The 13,497-nt window shown below is 39.0% G+C and overlaps 1 protein-coding gene across 3 annotated transcripts in view; it reads right to left on the bottom strand.

Annotated features, from left to right (window-relative positions):
* Window positions 1-388: 388 nt before the first annotated feature.
* LOC111609483 (cingulin-like protein 1) overlaps window positions 389-13,497 on the bottom strand; it is a 32,764-nt gene continuing 19,655 nt past the window's right edge. The window contains exons 7-23 of one of the 3 annotated variants that reach the window (XM_023338186.1): window positions 12,683-13,147; window positions 10,979-11,266; window positions 8,715-8,813; window positions 8,483-8,644; window positions 8,058-8,162; window positions 7,406-7,464; window positions 6,116-6,263; window positions 5,013-5,117; window positions 4,537-4,689; window positions 4,299-4,466; window positions 4,049-4,222; window positions 3,161-3,250; window positions 2,993-3,076; window positions 2,632-2,750; window positions 2,399-2,507; window positions 2,057-2,220; window positions 389-1,450 (exon numbers count right to left, since the gene is read on the bottom strand). In XM_023338186.1, coding sequence (XP_023193954.1) covers window positions 1,327-1,450; window positions 2,057-2,220; window positions 2,399-2,507; window positions 2,632-2,750; window positions 2,993-3,076; window positions 3,161-3,250; window positions 4,049-4,222; window positions 4,299-4,466; window positions 4,537-4,689; window positions 5,013-5,117; window positions 6,116-6,263; window positions 7,406-7,464; window positions 8,058-8,162; window positions 8,483-8,644; window positions 8,715-8,813; window positions 10,979-11,266; window positions 12,683-13,147 — 2,616 coding nt within the window. In that variant the 3' untranslated portion in view covers window positions 389-1,326. The remainder of the gene's footprint in view (window positions 1,451-2,056; window positions 2,221-2,398; window positions 2,508-2,631; window positions 2,751-2,992; window positions 3,077-3,160; window positions 3,251-4,048; window positions 4,223-4,298; window positions 4,467-4,536; window positions 4,690-5,012; window positions 5,118-6,115; window positions 6,264-7,405; window positions 7,465-8,057; window positions 8,163-8,482; window positions 8,645-8,714; window positions 8,814-10,978; window positions 11,267-12,682; window positions 13,148-13,497) is intronic. The other 2 variants (XM_023338187.1, XM_023338188.1) reach the window with 2 other exon arrangements.

Raw genomic sequence — 13,497 nt, 5'->3', positions numbered from 1 at the left:
ATTTAGTGGGAGTTTTAGACTGAAACACACAAAGTTCATCATAATCAGAAAAACATGATTTCTGCTTAAATTTGTTTTTTTTAAATAAATCTGTTTTTACTCCGGTAATGCACCAATTTGAGAATTTCAGCCAATATTCATATTTCTGGTTTTTTCACCATAAGTGTGAAAATCAATATTATCTTTTATTTTTGTCACATGAACAAACACCAGATGACCGACCTGCTAAACTCCCTCTAAATAAATAGTAATAATAAAATAATAAACTTTGATAAAAAATAAAAAATATCGGCCCAATTCCACCTATTGATTTTGTATTATTTGTATCGATCATAAAAACAGATTTTTAGTTTTTCTCACAGTTCATGAAAGAACAGATGAAACTCCATTAGTCAAAGTTAAAGTTTATTTTGTACCGAAGGGCGAAAAATAAATACCCAATATGAGAGAAAACAAAATGTGGCGTTCAGATTTAAAACCTAATGTTTGTGCTGGTTTAAAATGAGAAACATTGTAAACACGGCAGAAATCAATCTGCTTATGGAGTCAAAGGTTATATTTCTGATTTCCTTTCGTTGCAGACGACAGAAGGTGAACGGTTTCCTCGCCCCGTTAAATGTTCAAACAACTTCTTTACATAAACGGCAGAGTTACATTAAACAGCAGCAAACCCTTTAAATATGCAAAAAATTAAACTTTTAAGATGTCCCAGAAAGACTTCAAGACATATAAATAATCTTTGCTGTGATTGAGATGAAAAAAGCCACGATCAAAGATCCCACAGACACTTTCACGACCCGTTGAAGCATCTTAAACACAAATACTGCAGATAAACGAGTTTCTGTACAGAAAATAAAAACCGAGGCGTCTCAGACAGTTTTCTTCTTAAAGCTTATTCTATATTTTCTATTAGAAGAAACTCAAACATTTTCCTCAAAGTTTTCTTCTAGATCACATCTCCTATAAACATTTTGAAAGAAAAGCAGCTGAGTGCAAAATGAAGCGGTTGTAGTTCATGGTGTCCACCAGCAGAGGGCGCCGAGGAATTTAACTTCTTAAAAACATGAAGAGAGAAAAAGAGAATCCTGATTTGAAGATGTTTTGTGTTTTCATGGCAGGAAGGACCTGAAAACAGAAAGTGTTTGCTACAACCTGGCACCAGATTTCATCTCAATGAATTTCTCAGCTAGTTAAAAGTGAAGAACTTTCCCGGCAACATGAGATTATTTCCAAGCAGCTGAAAGTCATTCTGTGTTTCTGCTGCTGCAGATCTGCTGGTTTCCTGTCAAATTAATCCATTTCCCCACAGGAAGGTGGGCTGGAGGGTTAAACTTTAGTCACGCTGGTTGGTTGTTCACTTAGCGGCTTCTCCTCTTCGTCGTCTTCGTCTCCGCTGAGGTCCAACCTCAGGTTGTCCAGAGTCTGACGGATCGTCAGGTTGTCTTTACGCCTGGTAGAGACACAGAAAACTTTGTTTAATCCTTCATTTTTGTTGGAAAACCGATTTTAAAACTTCACTGGATTCAGAAGAAAAAGCTTAACAAGGTACAGCGGTTTCCTGCTAACATGTTAGCATTGGACCTTAGAAAGCTGTGAACTATTATTTCCCATCAATCTGGGAAGAGTTATGAAGACATTTCTAATCCATCTGAAGTTCATTTTCCTCCAGAAAATTCAGCTCAAAGGGGAAATCGCTCAATCCTCTGTTAGCATTAGCATGCTAAGTGTTAAAGGTCATGGAAGGTTGATTGAAAACATCATGGCAGCACAGATCGAGGGAAACTTTGAAATCTTACATTTTTCATTAAAATCTTTGATTTGTGTTAAAATATATAAAATAGAAATTATTTTCTGATTGGTTGCCAGTCAAATTCATAAAGCTAGCAGAGCTAGCAAGAAACGGAAAAGTTTCATTTTGAAGCGGTTCGTTTTCCAGAAACAAAACAACTTGAACTTATTGCCCAAATGGAAGAACCAAAACATGCTAACTTAGCACAGCGCGTCGTCTTTAAGCTAACTTATTGTCACAGTTTAGCCTGCAGGCTGCGGTTCGTACTTGGTCTGCAGGTGTTGGTCCAGCAGCTGCCGCTGCAGCCGGCTGCTCGTCTCCCTCTCCTCCGTCAGCTCCCTCTGCAGGTGGCGGTACTGCGCCTCCTTCCTGGTCGCCTCCTCCTCCGCCTCGTTCAGCTGCCGCTTCAGCGTGCGCATCCTCTGGGTCATCTGAGACCAGACACAGCAGGGAATTAGCATGTTGCTAACGTTAACATGCTGTGTCAGACTTAAATAACGTAAATTATTATACTGTGTGATAAATGTGGGGAAAGTTTCTGATTGTAGTTTTCATGTTTCCATGTCACTTTGCTGCCCCCTGGTGGCGGGAGGCTGCAGCGTGTATTACCAGTTCTTTCTGCTCGTTAGCGATGCGGGTTTCCTCCTCCAGCTGGTCATTCAGCTCGTTGATCTTCCTCTCCAGTTTACTGATGGAGTTTGTCAGAGTCGCCTTGTTTCTACAGAAACACAAAAAAACCGTTAAAAAAACAAACAAACAAAAAGAAACAGAGCAGAAAAGTTCAAACTTGAGATCAACACTCAGTGAAGGATGGAGTATCTGGACGATGGACGGCGGCTCACCTCTCCTCGGCCCTCAGCGCGCTCTCCAGCTCCTTGGCCCGGCTCTCGGCCCGGGACACAACGTCCTCCTGAACCCTGGAGCTCTGCAGCTCCTCCACTTCCATACGCAGCTCCCTGATCTGGAAACACAGAAAAGCCAAGCGCCATCTTTAGCAGGGAAAAGGCTAGCGGTGAAGATGCTAGCAGCTCCATCGTTAACAGCCGAGGTAAAACACCCAACGTTTGTACTTCAGTAAAAGTATCTGTCCAAGAAATTCAAACTAAAGTAGGAGTCAAAAGTCTACTGAAGTACTGATTAACCTTTGAAATTATGAATCATGTAATATTTAAAAATGACATGAGGTTAAAGGTTAAAGGTCACCTGTCTCTCCATGAAGGTCTTATCCATTTCCAGCTGGTCATTCAGATCTTTCTCCTGGATCAGCTTCAGCTGCAGCTGCTCCGTCTGAAACACAGCAGAAAGTATCGGCGCCGGTCCGGTGGAAGACCCGGTTCAGCGGCGGCGCTCCGCCTGCAGGTGGCGCCCTACCTGCTCAATGGTCTTCTTGTGCTTGGCGGCCCAGCGCTGCTCGCTCTCCAGCAGTTCCTCCAGTTCCGTTTCCACGTCGATCAGCTTCTCCTGTTCACCAGAAAAACAAACGGCTCGGCGTTTCATCATGGCCGCTCGCTTTAGAGAGTTTACGGCTGAACAGGATTAGCATAATTAATGCCTCATTAACCCCAAACTGATGGTTGAATGTCTGGTTAATTCATGTGGACGTCTCTGCTTCACAGAAAAACATTTAGAAACTAAAAAAAAATTTGTTTTAGTGCTTAAAAAGAAACTTATTGCTCATTTCTTATAAATAAACCCAGAGTAGAAACTGACCTACTTAACCAGAGTTTAATAAAGACTCAAACATTTCAGAAGAAACAATCACAATCACAGCCTGAGGTTTTATAATTCTGTGATAGCAAAAATTCACACAAAATCAACAAATCCATGCTTTTCATTATTATTATTACTATTATTATTATTATTATTACTATTATTATTATTACTTACGTTAATACATAATTCTTTGAGCCAATTTCCTCCAAAAAAAACAAAAACTCTGAGTTAAGTAATACCAGCTCCCACCTGCAGGTGGCAGCATTTCTCACTACACAGCTTCATCTCGTGTTAAAGTCTGAGATCAATATGGTGAAAAATAAAATAAAAATGGAGATATTTAAGTTGTTTAGAGAATGAAAATGTTGGTCTCTAATCTGTCATTGTTTCTTATTCTATTTGTAGATTTCATAAAGTGTTTAATAAGGAAATTAATGGATTATTTATTTTGCAAATATCTCTTTTTTAAAACTTTTTTTGTTACTGTTTTTGAGCCGTTACACCACCAGGATCCTGTGAGGTTTTTGTTTTTTGCGCAGGCAGTACCTGGGCCACCTTGACCTGCTTGGCCAGGTCGTCCTTGGCCTGGTTGGTGCTGTGCAGCTCCATGGTCAGGTCGTCCACCGTGCGCTCGGCCTGCCTGCACTGCAGCTGCAGCCGCTCCCGCAGCTGGATCTCCTCCTCCAGGCTGCGCTCCTTATCGATCAGCTTCCCGGACACCTGGACCCGACAGAACCAGAACCTGAAGCAGCAGCAGCAGCTTAACGCCTGTTTCGTGTCTGCTGCAGCTGCGTACCTCTCCCTGCAGCTTGCTGACCAGCAGCTGCAGCTTCTGGACCTCCTGGTCCTTCTCCAGCAGCGCCTCCTCCAGCTCCTCCACCCTCATCTGGGCGTCTTCACGCAGCTTCAGGTGGAGGTTCACTTCTGCTGAGTTCTGGGTGGACGACTGCAGAGCCTCGCTGAGCTGGAAACAGAAGCAGCCGTTAGCGCCGCCTCTCACAGCCCAGGAACCAGCAGATTAAACGTTTCTGCACCTCCTCCTCCAGCCTGAGGATGGTGCTGTTGAGCTCAGACGTCTTCTTGTCTCGGGTCTCTTTGTCCACCTCCATCTCCTCCAGCTGCCTCTCTGCCAGCCACAGCTTCTCGGCCAGAGACTGGGCGTGTTGGGTCTGCTTCTCCAGGTTGTCCTGAACGCCAAACAGAGGCACAGAATCAGGAAGTAGAACCAGGAAGTAGAACCAGGAAGTAGAATCAGGAAGTAGAGTCAGGAAGTAGAATCACTAAGTGGAACCAGGAAATAGAACCAGGAAGTAAATTCAGAAAGTAGAACCAGGAAGTAAAACCGGGAAGTAGAACTCAACAAACAAACATGGCTGACTAGGAAGACGTAATGGTGGTAGTTTGTGGTCTATAATAACAGATAACGTGTACGAAGATTTCTCAGACGTCTATAGTGTCTATGCAGTTTGTTTGGATGAGACAAGATTCACAGCAGCTCGTCTGGTTCTACCTCAGCGTCCTGGATCTTGTTCTTCAGGGACTGCTGGAGGAAGTTGAAGGCGTACTCCTGATTATTGGCCTCCACCATCATTTCCCGGGCATCCTTCACCTCAATCTGCAAAACAAACAACAAACATCACACAGACTGAAGCCAAACAAACACGACCTTCTGTTATAATTAACTTTTTAATAATTGGATATTTCACCAAAAACTTTCGCAGAACCTAAATTCTCACAGAATTCTAATTTTACATTAGCCACTGAAAAATTGAACATGGCCGCCATGGTCATCTAATAAGATTTATTTTACAGTAAGCTTGCCAATATCACAAATTAACATTTTTGGTGTTAAAAAATAATATATGGTTTCCTAATCTTGTGTTTCCTTTTACAGGTGGACATTTTTCAAAATGGCTACCATAGTTGTGGAAAACGTTTGCACTAAAATAGGAGAAGTTATTGCCAGTGTTGGACACAGCTAACCAAAAAGTTAGTTTCACTAAACACTAGTTTGCTAAACAAAAGTATTAGCTAAGCTAATGATGAACTGCTAATCACATAAAAAACTAGAGAAAGCTAACGCTAAACACATAAAATAACAAACAGAAGCTAGCAATAAACTGCTAAACACATTAAAAAACTTTAGGAAGTTAACGCTAATCGCTAAAGACTTTTAAACAATAGCAGAAGTTAACTTTAAGGTGATAAACACATAAAAGAATTAGCAGAACATAATGCTAACCAGTAAGAGGACTGAATAATCGGCACAGTTACGCGTCTTCATCTCCTTCCAGTTTACAACTGGTGTAAAAGTCTGAAACCAGTTGTCAGACTTGTAAACACCAAAGTGTTCATTTTCAGTTTGGTGTCTCATTTTGCTACATATTATCACTTTAAAGTTGTATGAATAGTTGAAAACATGATGTGGCATAAATATCATCCAAGTCATTAAATTAGGGAACATTTTGGTTCCCATTGTAATAACTGGCTAAAAAATGCACAAAAATGGCGGCCATCTTGAAACATGTCCATCATCCTGAATTCAGTGTGAAAATCATACGACCAGAAGGATTAGCATGCTAATTTTCACAGTAATTTTCTGTTCCGTCTCACCTCCATCTCTCGGCATCTCTCTCTGAGGCCCTGGCTCTCCTTGTCCATCTCAATAATCTGCTCTCTGGTTCTCTTCAGCTCGTTGTTCAGCTGGGCGTTGGTCCTCAGCAGGTCCTCGTTGTTCACCAGCAGGGCGCGCATCTCAAACCTTCACAGGACAATCGGATCGGTACCGATGAGATTTACACCTCAGATGGTCAAAGCAGCAAATTAAACAACAAAAGAGAAGCAACATTCAAAACCAATTTACACAATTTCTGTCTCTATGAACCAATGCTAAGGATTTCTAAAGTATGTTTATTGGACCACAGTCATTCCCACCTACAAACCCAGGTCTTAAATGTAAGGCCTTACGTTCTTTAAAAAAATTTACGTTGGCCTTAAATACATTAATCACAGGTCTTAGTTTTTGTTGTAGAATGACTAACCGCAAATATTTTATGTAGTTATTTTTTTCTCTTCTGTCAGGCAAAAGTTTGAGTCATCTTCACTGCATTCTGTGACTTGAGATGAGGCTACAGGTAACTGCTAGCTGCTAATATACCCTTGCTTGCTAACAAATTTTTTTTTGTTCATTTTTTGTGGTCAGTGCAAAATTACTTCCATTTGGTTGGATGATTTCGCTACTGAACCACTTTTGTTGCCAACCCATTCAAGGTTAGCATTAGCTGCATTCTGTTCCAAAACATTTTTAAGCTAGGTGGTACGGGGTTTACCGATGTAGGGAGCCATTTTCAATGTGATAAACACAAAGTTGCTGCCAACAGTCACAAACACACCGCAGTAGTTTCACTGTTTCTCTATGTTTCATACAATACGATGTCCCAACAATCCCCAATATTTATACTTCTTCTTTTTCTTAAATTTAATTCAGGGTGGCATTACAAAAGGTCTTAAAAAGTCTTAAATTTGACTTTGTGGAACCTGCAGATAACCTCAGTTCAGCTAAAGTGAACCTTGGTTCAGTTCGAGTGAGTATGTGAACGACAAGCAGACCAGAGACTGCTCCAAATGCAGGAAGTGGATTACAGCACAGTGCATTATGGGTAAATACAACCAAAACAAATACTAACTAGTACTAGCAGGAGAAATGGTTAATGGTCTTTAGCCAAAGACAAAATAGAAAACGTCTAACCACTAAAATTTGACCTCACTCCATTTGTTTCCATCCACCCCATAACTCTCCCCAGATTGACCTGCGTTATTCAATCCAGCAGATTAATCAGGATTAAGACATTAAAGCATAAATAGTTGAAATCATCTCTGACGATGCGGCTCTTCCTCTCTGACCTGATCTGGTTCCTTTCTTTCTCCATCTCGACGCTCTCTGCTTCCAGGAACGTGTTGCGCTGAAGAAAACACACAAACCATTAGAAATATTGTTTAATAATTCAGTCACATAATAACTAATAAACCAGTTTTTATTTAATACCGGTAAACTCTGGTATTATTAGTTAAAGTTACAGCAGTCAGAACCTCATGGAGCTGCTAGATAAAACCAAACAAAATGTCTTTAAATCTTTAACTTTTGTGTAAAATTTAATCTAAACTGAACATTTCAGTTCAGTTTATTTATACAAGGCAAATGTTACAACTACAGCAGGTCCAGTTCATGGTGAGTAATTAGAATATATTTAAAAACTTTATTTATTTCAGCAACTAAAGAGAAAAAAATATACATATATACGTAATATACGTATAACACACAGTGCAGGTATGCAAATACCTGAGATTCTGCACCTTCTCCCTATTAACCTTTTCTTCCTTCCACTCAACTTTCCATAAATATTTGTTTGGATAAAGCACTCAGAGCATCCAGCTTCTTTAATAATGATCTCTATGGCTGACTCTCCTAAATAAAATCATCTTTTTGGTATATTAATTTATTCAGATGCATCTGTAAAACCAGATTAGTGTTTTAATAATCTGAGATTGATTTTACCTTCTGACAGACGTCCAGTTGTTTGGTCAGTTCTTCTATGAAGTCTTTCTTATTCGGCGCTCCCAATGTGGCGGAGCGCAAGCTGTAGTGAACAGGCGCCACCTGCTGGCCAGATATGAACACAGTAAAATTCACTTTTTTAGCCGCTAAATATATTTTTTGTGTACTTTGAGTGTCTACGATAAAAAGGTTGTAATACTATATGAATAAAGTAAAAATACCCAAAAGTTATAATAGATTAAAGTCGCAGTAATATGAGGATAAAGTTGAATAATATGAACAAAATTGTAATGATACAAGAATGATGTCATAATATTAAATAATAGTTGATGTTTTTATTGAATTAACAAAACCCCCATAAATCTGAACAAACTTTAAACGTTTTTGTATTTTCCTCCTTAAAGAGACAGGCGCGTGTTTCGTACCGTGTTGTTCATCTCGGGCCTTCTCCTCAGGGTGTCGTAGGTGGAGAAGCGTGTGCGCTGGGAGGTCAGCGAGGGCGTTGGCATGCCGATGGGGCTGGTGCTGCGGCTGTTGAAGCTGAACAGGTTCATCTCTGAGGTGGCGGGGGAGAGTCCGCCCTGAACCTGGAGACAAACGCAACGTCATGCGCTACAGCTCCCCGCTCTCCACTTCACACAGAAACCAGGTACACACCTTGTACTCGGACATCCTGTAGGTCGGGGTGTAATCCACGGACGTGGTCGTGGCGTACGGACTGTTGAAGACCCGGGGAGGGCTGTCGACAATGCCCGTCTGAAAACACACACCAGGTGTTCAGTTTACTTCCAGCAAGTAAAAACAGAACAAACAACTGTAATGCAAACAAATGCAACATTCTGATGGGATCAAGACAGTTATTACTTCAACAGGAAAAACGTGACATCAGCTGTGAATTATTGTTTCATTTTGGCTGCGTGACACATTAACGTGGAGACAGAGAGTTAGAGCCAGACTGAGAGAAGTTTGTTTATAAAATTACAAGAATAAAGCAAAAATATCATGTAAATGAAGTCATAACACCAGAAAAAGTTGTGAATATAGTAACATTTTATGATTAAAAGAAGTAATTATAATGAGAAAAAGTCATAAAAATGTAAAAATAAAGAAGTAAAAAAACATATCCAAATAAAGTCATAATTCCAGCATAAAGTCAAAATATTAAGTGAAGTTGTAATAATACACTAACAAATTTGTAATAGTAGACTACAGATGTAATATTACAAGAATAGTCATAAAAATACCAAAATAAAGTTATAATATGAGAATAAAATTGTAATAAAAAAAAAACTTCTACATGAATAAGCAGTTTTACTGCTGCCTTAAGATAAGGAATGTTGTGAATCTTGTAAAGTTATAATTTGGTTTATAAACAGGAAACTCTTCATCTTTAAACACATCAACATCAAATTATTATCAACAGCAGGATTTTGAATCTATTTTGAAGAATCTCTGGATAACTATTCACACTTTTTCTCATAATTTTACGACTTTCTTCTGCTAATATTGTAACTTTATTTTTGTAATTAAAAGAAAATTCTCTCAGTTTGTCTCCAGTACTCCGTCGCAGTAGATCTAACGTGATTTTTGTAAAATAAAAACATTAATCGAAGTCGAGTTTCTGTGCTCTGATTGGAAACTGTGAGTCAGCCGACGGAGCGAAAAACCTTCAATCTGTGTTTCTTCCAGAAGGTGGCGCTGTGCATAAACTGGAAAGGAAAGATTAGATTGGATTCATTCTGCAACAGACAAGTTACTGCTGGAAGGTTTGGGGATAAATCAGTTAATCAATTAATCTGATTAGTTATATATAACATTATACCAACGTAAAGGAAAATTATTATTTTTAATCATTTATTTATATGTACTTTTTACTCGTTTATCTAAACAAAGGCAAAAACACATACTACAAATATTCTTTAATAAGTTTAGAAATTTGTTTGGCAAAATACATTAAATAGATTTCATTTATCAAAGTTCTTTTAAATACCTTTAAAATTGAAAAAAAAAATAGTTTTTCCTACATTAAAATGTTTAGTTAAAACCTTAATTATATTCTTTTAAAATATTTTAAATTTTAAACATTTATTTCACCATTTTGAATTTTAAAACTTTTAACTATTTATCTACTTTAAATTTTTTTCTACATATGTGAGGTAACAAAGTTCCTTTCAAAATAAAGTCTCTAAATCTCAACTTTAGTTCAAAAAGATTTAGAAGAGTAAATAAATTACATTGTTAATTTTTTAGGAGCAACTAATGCTTTATGTATCCTTTAATCTCCATTTCTAGAAAATATTAAATTACATTTTATTAATTTTAAAACTGAATATTTTTTAATTTTTTATTTCATTATTGACTTAAATTGTTTTCTAGATATTTAAGGTAAATAAATTCCTTTATAGCTAAATAGTAGGTGTCTAAATTTTATTTAATATTTTTGATATTTTTAATATTTGAGGCCTCAACTATTGCTTAATCTTTATTTTTTTTAAAACAATAAATAAAGTTTATTTTAAAAAATTTTGGTATGTTTTTACATTTTTCATTTTGTTATTTATTTCCCTTAAATTGTTTTCTACAATATATTTGAGGTTAATAAATTTCTTTAAAGATAAATGTTAAGGACTCTAAAACTTATTTTTAATATTCTTAATATTTTTGAGTATTGAACTGTTTCTTAAGTTTTAAATCTAAGTCTTTTTTACCCAGAATAAATCAACTTCACGTCTTTTTGACAAATTCAAGAAGACCTTCAGATTTCTGCACAGGAATTAAATCAGTTCCCATTTCTTCCATGTGATGGCGCTGTTAACTCTAGAATGACTGTTATCCCTCAGCATCTGGTTCCTATTTGGTCCAAACTTAATCTACCAAATCCCTCACACACACACACACACATTCTGGTCTTCCTCACTCACCCTGTCAGAACCCGTGTCCCAGTCCCGAGAGGCCAGGGACTCCAGGGACCCGCGGAAGTTGTTCGATCCCAGCCGGGTGGTCTCCCATCTGGAGAGCCGGGGGCTTTTGTCTCCGATCGACCCGCCGCCTGGCCCGTTGGCCTCCCTGCTGCTCAGCCCGTTGGTCTTCAGATCGTGGTTCAGCAGAAGCTGGTACTTGGGGTTCTGGGTGACCATGGTGGCTCTGGGCGTGGATGGCTCCTCCTCGGACGGGCTGTCGGACTGCTTGCTGGAATCCACTTCTGACTCCTGAAGGACGGAGGCAGAGGATTCAGAGGAAAGGTGGAGATGCAGTTGAGGAGTAAATCAAATGATTTAAGGCATTTTCATTCCAACGTGAAGAAACAGATCAGCAAAAGCAAGATTTGGAAAGTTTAAAGAGTTAATTTTTAGTGCAGCATATTACTCTAAAAACCTTTCATGTGTGGATACAAGCATGCACAGTGGCATGCTCACCCCTAAGGTCAATATTTCCCATTAGCCACTTGAATTTCAGGATGACAGCAATTTTTCAAGATGGCCGCCATTTTTGACCCTTTCAAATCAGTTATCATGGAAGGGTGAGGCAGCAGTGGAGTGGAAGAAAGAAATACTGGCACCTGCAGGTGGGAGTTTGCACTTAAACCCAAAATAGTGGAAAACATTCACCTTATTTTACTTTGCAGGGAATCAAAATATTGTCAATATTTACACTTTTTCTCAAACCAATGAAAGAAGAACATGTAATTATGGATAAAACACTCCCCAGCCTTCCTGTTTACCATTTCATTTATTCTTGTCTAATTTATTTTCTTATCCAGACTCAGAAATGAAAAGTTAATTCCTTATTTTTCAACACTCTAAGAACCTGCAGGTTTCTTATGAAGCATCATTTTGGTAAAAAATAACCTAAAGGATTTTTTTTCCCAGATTCAGGACTGATTTCAGGTCATAGACCATCGTTTTTCCAACCCTACATCATCAGACTTTGTGGAAAAGTTGGGAAACAGTTCAGAAAGCAAACAGAAACAGAAGCAAAATTCAATCAGGCAGATCCATCAGTTTAAATCTTTGTTTGGTGAAATAAAATCAAGTCGTTATTGACATGAAGAGGAAAACTTGGTGCCTTGTAGTAATATCTCAACCACAACCTTTAGTAAATTTTATTGGGGTTTTCTGTAATGAATCAACATAAAGTTATAAATAATGACAACATGGAGAGAAAATGATGCATGTTATTTACTTACAAATAAAAGTCTAAAGAGCTTTGTGTCTATATTGAGATGATGAACTGGGTTCAAAGCTTGCAACAAATTCATTCCACAGTTTAAAGTTTTATGTAAATATTTCTCAAACATGCATCATTTAGATCCCAGTTACGTTTGTGTGGATCCGTCGGTTTAATTTCCAAATACATCAAAGTTTGTGGTTGAACCAAGACTAAATCTGAGAGTGAAAGAGGTAGAAGTGTTTTTTCAAGACATTGTAGGGGAAAAAAAATCAACGATGAGAAAGAGATTCAGCTGACGATTAAATGATGATGTGCTCTAAAGGCCTGAAGTGGTGCTGTGCCTTTAAGTCGGATCAATAATCATGCAAATCGTTTTATGAAGCGTCCGGAAAAGGTGCAAAGTTCCCCGGATCGGTGCAGCTCGTCTGGATCGGATTTGATCCTCCGTCTCTTACCGATCCCAAGCCAGAGTCGGCCACTGAGTCTCTACCAGACTTTGGAGTTTTCGGTTTGCTCGTCGTTTCTGAATCCGTCGTCTGAGTGCTGCCCTCTACTGGACACTCAACCCTGGTGGTTATATCCGTAGATTTGGCTCCCTTCTTAGTCGACTCCGCCTCGTTCTGTTTGGCATCTTCGGATGGAGTCGCTGTGACGGTGGGAGTCGAACTCCTGACCTCCTCGATGGCACTCGGCGTGAAAACACTCAGCTTGGACTTGGAAGAGTTCAGCGACTCCATGGAAACCGACCTGAGGACTCGTCTGTGTCCAGAGAAAGCGCTCTGGGATGAAAACAAGTACGGAGTCGGACCGGAGAATCGACTCAGCAGGTCTTTGATGCTGTCAGCTCGCCGCAGGTTGGAACCAACATGGCCGCCACATGATCCCTCTTTACTGGGAATCTGGGAACTTACTGGCCGATGCTGAAAGAGGTAAACACAGCAACAAATCCCCCCAAACAGCTGTTAGACAGGACTCTGATCCGGAGCCACGCTCTAACCGATTCTGTAAATACACACACATCTGGTAAATATTATCTATCAGCAAGAGCAAAATATATAAATATGTTTCAGGTTTCTGCATAAGTTCATGAGCAAAAACTCAACCTGCTGACGAAGCAACAGTAAACCAGTGAGTAAATATATTTAGTAGAGGCGTGCGTATATAAAATGTCACTGCAGTCCAGTAAAGACAAACGTAGCATCAACCAATCGCCTCAAATGATACAAAATCCCAATTTTAATCTCGGCGTCTATACCAGCTGTTGAATGTG

Source organism: Xiphophorus maculatus, chromosome 8 (genome assembly GCF_002775205.1).
Source record: "Xiphophorus maculatus strain JP 163 A chromosome 8, X_maculatus-5.0-male, whole genome shotgun sequence".
NCBI classification, from domain to species: Eukaryota; Metazoa; Chordata; class Actinopteri; order Cyprinodontiformes; family Poeciliidae; genus Xiphophorus; species Xiphophorus maculatus.
The sequence above is the reverse complement of the archived record's forward strand: the minus strand, read 5'-3'. Positions and strand labels throughout refer to the sequence as shown.